The 7249-nt window shown below is 47.5% G+C and overlaps 1 protein-coding gene across 1 annotated transcript in view; it reads left to right on the forward strand.

Annotated features, from left to right (window-relative positions):
* The first annotated feature begins 235 nt into the window (after nucleotides 1-235).
* Nucleotides 236-7249, forward strand: part of LOC118407326 (spermine synthase-like) — a 25794-nt gene continuing 18780 nt past the window's right edge. The window contains exons 1-5 of the mRNA XM_035807792.1: nucleotides 236-441; nucleotides 2249-2424; nucleotides 3109-3274; nucleotides 3446-3519; nucleotides 6930-6970. Coding sequence (XP_035663685.1) covers nucleotides 434-441; nucleotides 2249-2424; nucleotides 3109-3274; nucleotides 3446-3519; nucleotides 6930-6970 — 465 coding nt within the window. The 5' untranslated portion in view covers nucleotides 236-433. The remainder of the gene's footprint in view (nucleotides 442-2248; nucleotides 2425-3108; nucleotides 3275-3445; nucleotides 3520-6929; nucleotides 6971-7249) is intronic.

Here is a 7249-nt window from a genome sequence, read left to right on the forward strand (position 1 = left end):
CATTACTATGTACGTTTTCCCCTCCAGGCCCAGAAGAAATCTGAGCAGAAATTCCGGCAAACTCTGACCTCCAAGAAGTCCAAAAGGCTGTTTATTGTTTATTATTTTTTGTTTATTGTTGTTTATTGTTTATTGTTTTCCTCTCCAGGCCCTGAAGGAAGCTGAGCTGAAGTTCCGAAGAGCCCTGACCTCCAAGAAATCCAAAAGACTGTTTATTGTTGTTTGTTGTTTATTGTTGTTTGTTGTTTTCCCCTCCAGGCCCTGAAGGAAGCAGAGCAGAAGTTCCGGCGAACTCTGACCTCCAAGAAGTCCAAAAGGCTGGTGGAGTTTAAACTTTGGTGTGAGACCGGCGACAGCTCCTTCTCTCTCCATGTTTGGTTGCCTAGCGACCGCAGCGTTGTCATAGCAACTGAACAGTGGTGTCCTGTCTGCCATGTCCCTGTCGGTGGTGATGTTCCGGACCGTTCCATTTGCAGAGCCTGTGGGGAGAGTCGGCACTGCTTCCTGCAAAATGAATTATGATAATTCTGTTTTGTAGAAAGCAGTGCCATTGATAAATTGAACTGTGAATTAATTATAAAAATATAAACGGAAAATTAGGCTAAATCTAAAAGAGGCTAATTTGTTGGTAATAGAGGTTAGATTATGATGATAAGAATGAAAAATACAGTTTTCGTAATTTAAAAAAAAAATAGCACCCCTGACTATATGAATGGAACTGTCCTGAAGATGTACAATAATCATTATAGAACGATTGCATTGTGTTACTTAAGAAATGTAGTTAAGTAGTTAATCATTGTTAAAATTACTTTAAAATATTTCCTGGTGATGAATTGATTTGCATGGACTTATGACTTTTAGTTTTCATTTAGGTTGACTAATCACATCTGTTGGGTTAAATTGGCACAATTTGCAAGGTTAAGTGCTTTCTTGTCTTAAGCTGGTAGTAAATTGTAAATCTACACATTGAAATACATCTACTAGTAAGATGTTTCTGCTTTAAAAAGCAACACTTATTACTTGAACAAAAGAGAAGTGAAGCCCATAGATTTGTTACAGGTTTAAAAGAAAATCATTGTCTTACTGTAACAAATGGACCATCTTGGAGGTATTTGTGTGATAGATCCAGGGTCAAAGCCTGCTTAAAGCAAGGTCCCAATATCTTACCTCACCTCAACTCACCTCACCTCACTTCACTTCACCTCACGTCAACTCACCTCACCTCACGTCCTCACCTCACCTCAAGGTCATGACACAATACCTTAATGAGCAGGGGTCAAATGAAGGCACACTGAGCCTTTTGTAAGTGACGGATGGTTCCTGGGGCAAGGACATCACACATTACACAACTGAAGGCTTCACAATCCATAATCATTAGCCAGGCAGCTAACAACAAGTTACAGTTTTCACCTGGTGAACAGCCATTTATTCTGTCTCAGACGACCCGTATTATATGTAGTCTGTATGAAGACAGGGATTTTGTAAAAAAAAAAATTAATTTAGTACTTTTACAGCACTCAAAAATATCTATTTGCACTCAGTGTTATTGAGAATATAGGTCAGGTCATGTTCTCAAAATCTAGCATGTTTGCATGTTGTTATTGTTTTGTGTACTGGGCCCCATGGGTGCACTTCAAGTTGAATGTGCTAAGCCAAGTTTTGATGGGTACTGTTACTCTCAAACCCTGAGTTAAGTTTACATGTAACACGCTGGTTCACCTTTACCTGCTGGGTAACCTATATCTGTTATCTTTAAGAATAGGGTAACTAGGGATATCAAGTAAATTGCATATTATATGAAGTCAATAGAAAATGGTTTCAAATTGCAATATCTTCAAACTGCTGGAATGGAAAACCACCGTCAGTCAACTTCATTTCGCTAACAACGGATATATACTTGCTGAACACATTCTCCTACGCAGAGACATCCAACGGCGCCAGCAAACCCCCTCTTGTCTGTACTCTGCTATCTCAACCATCACCATCAGTTCCTGTGGGCGTCGCCACAAACCAGCTGTCAGCCAATCAGAGGATAGGCCTTTCAGGTTTCAAAAGGGATCATATATAAGGGTAAGCTCATTAATATTTATAAGCAGGGCGGTCAGGAACTGATCATAACGGTTGAGATAGCAGAGTACAGACAACAGGCGGTTTGCTGGCAATGATGGATATCTCTGCGTAGAGGAATGGCTAAACATGATTGTTATAAAAGCATCAAGTGTTATAAAAGTTTTACCTTTCTATCCAGACTGCCGTTCCTGAAGCGTGGGATGCGGCTGGACCCGTACATCACCACCACCAGTGAACAGATCGTCGAGTACGACTTCGACCGCGTCGTCTACGAGGAAAACTCGCCGTACCAGAACATAAAAATCCTCCACTCTCCGCAATACGGCAACCTGCTGCTATTGGACGATGATCAGAGTGAGTTTTTAACATTACGGATATAGGTCACCCCACAAATAAAGGTAAACTCAAAGCACTTATATTAGAAAACTCTCTGTACCAGAACATAAAAATCCTCCACTCTCCGCAATACGGCAACCTGCTGCTACTGGACGATGACCAGAGTGAGTTTTTAACATGATTACGGATATAGGTCACCCCACAAATAAAGGTAAACTCAAAGCACTAATATTATAAAACTCTCCGTACCAGAACATCAAAATCCTCCACTCACCGCAATACGGCAACCTGCTGCTACGGGACGATGATCAGAGTAAGTTTGTGACTTTTATCCAACTGATTTTACAGTTTGGGGAGGTGGAGCCCATCCCTCTACTTCCACTACCTTTTACCTCCATAAGTACCTTTTCCAAGGACAGAACGTATAGCAAGGAATCGAACCATAACGGGTCACCTCTCTGTCTCATGTTTGCTAGAAAAAAATTAAAGTGATCTCGATCAAGTTGTAGCTCACTGCAGAGCTAGTCTTCCGCTGGTCATGACAGAGAGGACAGACGCTATGTACAGTACAATGTATTTACAGGTTCATTGTACCGGGGAAATTCCTGAAGGTCTTACAAATTGACGATCATCATTTTCCCGTGTTACATGGCGCTAAGTCTGCAATGTATTTCTGACCCATCGTTGCTTGTTGTTCCCCAGATTTGGCTGAGAGCGACGTGGCCTACACGTACGCCATGACAGGGAACGGTCGCGAAGACTTCACCGACAAGGACGTGCTCATCCTCGGGGGCGGGGATGGGGGGATCCTGTATCATCTACTCCAACAGAGCCCCAAGTTTGTCACCATGCTGGAGATATCCTTTCTGTGTGTATATCGGGGGCGGGGATGGGGGGATCCTGTATCATCTACTCCAACACAGCCCAAAGTTTGTCACCATGCTGGAGATATCCTTTCTGTGTGTATATCGGGGGCGGGGATGGGGGGATCCTGTATCATCTACTCCAACAGAGCCCCAAATTTGTCACCATGCTGGAGATATCCTTTCTGTGTGTATATCGGGGGCGGGGATGGGGGGATCCTGGGGGGCGGGGATGGGGGGATCCTGTACCAGGGTTTAGGTGGCGCTCTGTAGCGGGCGGCCGCGGCTGTTATGCCTCCGCCCAACAGATAGCGTCTGCGGTGTCCTCAACCGCTTCTCTACCACTTATGTGCAATATAAGTGTTGTCTGTTTTATCTATACACGTTATACCATGCGTTCTTCTTCTGTTTGAGACTGATTGACCGAGTAATTACCGACGTTTGGCGATTTCCGGTCTGCTCTGGCCAGCTTGGATAATGGCGTCCTCAGGAGTGCGTCGATACTCAAGTGGACTACTCCGGAGCCTGCGTCCTGTGATCGCCCCGCTTGAACCCCTTGCCAAGAAGTCCCTGCTCGCCAACGGACTGCTTCGGCGTGGCAGACCCCGGGGAAGGAAGGCAGGTAGAAGTGTCTTACGTAACATTCCTACCATCGGGGGACATCGCCCTCCCCCTTCTTTGCTTGACCGATTCACATGCAAATCAGTCAGTGCGACACCGGTGATCAAGAGGAACAGGGTATTACGTGAGGTATCTGTGGACTGCGCCTCTGAAAGCAACAGCTGTGAAAAGGGCAGAGCAATTCCATCACTTCTATTGACTAATGTCAGGTCACTGGGGAAGAAAAAACACGAACTAGAAGCCACAATTGAGAACTATGCGGCACAAATTGCATGTATCACAGAAACCTGGGCTACCCCAGACATCCCTGACAACGTTATGTCAATACCAGGATACAACCTACTCAGGCAGGATCGGCCACACCAGAAAGGCGGGGGAATTGCTGTGTACTCGCATGTTGACATCCACGCTCGTAGATTGCATGAGATGGAAGACAGCAACTTAGAAGTGATGTGGGTTCAACTTCGGCCACAATGGCTTCCCAGGACTATCCCAGTGATCGTGCTCGGTTTGGTTTACCATCCCCCGTGCAGAAACAACAAACAAGGTATAGATGAGTTGTCAACTCACCTGGTAACCACAGTGGACAGCATTCACAGCCACCAGCCCCAAGCTGGGATCCTGATCTGTGGAGACCTGAACGGACTACCCCTCCAGCGGCTACAGACAGCTCATCCCACCTTAAGACAAGTAGTCAAACAGCCTACAAGAGGCACAGCGACCCTGGACGTTGTTATCACAAACATTGCCCAGTACTACTGCAAACCACGGGTTATCCCGCCAGTGGGGAGTAGTGATCACTGCTGTGTTGTGCTTCAGCCTGAAAACAGCACACAGCCGCAAAGGAAGAAAACAGTCAAATGCTGTCGCAGGGTGGTGACCAATGCAAGGAAAGTTGACTTCGCACTAGCCCTAGCCGGGACGGAGTGGACGGCAGTGAGTGAAGCAGTGTCCGTCGAGGAAAAGGTTTCAACCTTTTCCACCACCATGAATGCCCTTGTCGAAAAACACTTTCCTACGCGTGTTAAAACCGTCCCTAAGAACAACAAGACCTGGATGACGGACAGAGTCAAAAGGGCGATCGTCAAACGGCAAATAGAATTCCAGCGACATGGTAAATCGCCCATCTGGAGACGCCTCAGAAACAAGGTGAAGACTATTATACGACAAGCTAAGAACTGGCACTATCGTAACCACATTCAACACCTGAAGCGCGAACATCCAAGCAAGTGGTGGTCATGCATCAATAAGGAGCTTGGAAGAACGTGCGAGAGGTCTGGGTCTGTCACAACGGGTGGACTATCTGCTGTGGAAGTGGCAGAAAGCACCAACAAGCACTTCTCCGAATCTTGGTGCCAGGGCCGGCCACTCTCCTTGTTCCCTCTCCCACGTGGAGCCAGTGGTCATGAACTCTGCTCGATTGGAGAAGTAAAAGCCTTGCTGAAGTCCATAAACCCCAGAAAGGCAAGTGGTCCGGACGATCTCCCCAGCTGGATCCTTAAAGAACACGCTGAAGATCTCGCACCTATCATAACTCACCTCTTCAATGCCTCGTACGAAGACGGTACAGTGCCCCTCATATGGAAATCAGCCAACATCGCACCAGTCCCGAAATCCGCGGGGGCGACTGATGTTTGCGACATGAGACCCATCTCTCTACTGTCTGTGCTGGCTAAGCTGATGGAGCGATGCATCCTGAAGAGACTTCTTCCTTCCTTACGCGCCGTCATTAAAGACCAGTACGCGTACATGAGGGGCTCTTCAACTACGATCGCTCTTGTGCGTATGGTACAAACTTGGCAAACTGCGTTGGATTCTAAGAAGCCAACCCTGGTCAGAGCTTTGTTTGCTGACATGTCCAAAGCCTTCGATCGAGTCGATCATTCCATACTGCTACAGCGTGTGATCGATATCCAGGCTAGTCCACGCATGGTGTCTTGGATCCACAGCTACCTCAGCGGTCGGCGTCAAAGGGTAGTAGTCAACGGCGTGGCCAGTTCCTGGAAGGAGCCGACATCTGGTGTCCCACAAGGTGGTGTGCTGTCCCCGTACCTTTTTCTGCTCTTTATGAGCTCGAGGACAACAGTTCACCCTGACACTATGAACGTGGGCTACGCGGACGATGTCGGAATGTCCAGAACTCTTTCACTACCCCAAGCCATCGTGGATAAAACGCTTGAGGAAGAAACATCTCATCTCGACTCGTGGGCTGACACCAACAACATGTTGCTAAACGGGAAGAAAAGCCAACTGCTACAAATCTGTGTCTGCAGATCTGTTCCCAGCCCGCCAAGGTTAACCCTTGGGGGTGTGTGCGTTCCGTGGGTCGGGTCCGCAAAAGGTCTGGGCTTCATCTTGGACAAAAACCTCACCCTGCAAGAGCAAGTAACCTCAATGGTTACTAAAGCCTCCCGTAGACTGCACTTCTTGAGACTACTTGCAAAGCAAGGGACCAGTGTCGCAGACCTAGTGACTATCTACGTGTCCCTCGTGCGCCCAGTCCTTGAATATGGTAACGTCCTCCTTGTAGGCTGTAGCAAGGAACAGGAACGTGCAATGCAGAGAGTCCAACAGCGAGCTCTACGGATTATCAGCCGAGCGGGCAGGCGCGATGTGCCCGACCTGCCCACCCTCCAGTCGCGACGCGAGGATGCAGCCGTCAAACTATTCAGACAAATGTTGGATGCTGAGCATCCCCTACATGACCTGGTCCCAGCTTCCAGATCAACTGCTACGGGACGATCACTAAGAAACAAAAACACTATCTCCATCCCCCCAGCTAGAACTAAAAGACTCCAGAACTCCTTCCTGCACAAAGCCATCAAGTTGTACAATAAGACTATAGACACTTAGCTTGTAATGATGGTGGTAATGATGGCACTCAATTGTTAGAGTTGTATACTTTTTTGTGTAATTTTATATTGTTCTTATGTATATATGCGGACGGAGCAGGCCATATGTTTGTTGTACATTCCAACGCCATTCAGGCTACCACAATGTGTATGTCTGTTATGTTGTGAATCAATAAAGGAAAAATAGATCTACTCCAACAGAGCCCCAAGTTTGTCACCATGCTGGAGATATCCTTTCTGTGTGTATATCGGGGGCGGGGATGGGGGGATCCTGTACCTCCCCCAACAGAGCCCCAAGTTTGTCACCATGCTGGAGATATCCTTTCTGTATGTTATAGTATCGGGGGCGGGGATGGGGGGATCCTGGGGGGCTGGGATGGGGGAATCCTGCTGCCCCCCCGGCCGAGCCCCCCGACCGCCCCCCTGCTGGAGATCTCCTTTCTGTGTGTTTATCGGGGGCGGGGACGGTGTATCGGGGGCGGGGATGGGATCAAAGTTCTGCAGTTG

The sequence above is a fragment of the Branchiostoma floridae genome, unplaced genomic scaffold, assembly GCF_000003815.2.
Source record: "Branchiostoma floridae strain S238N-H82 unplaced genomic scaffold, Bfl_VNyyK Sc7u5tJ_1305, whole genome shotgun sequence".
Classification (NCBI taxonomy): Eukaryota; Metazoa; Chordata; class Leptocardii; order Amphioxiformes; family Branchiostomatidae; genus Branchiostoma; species Branchiostoma floridae.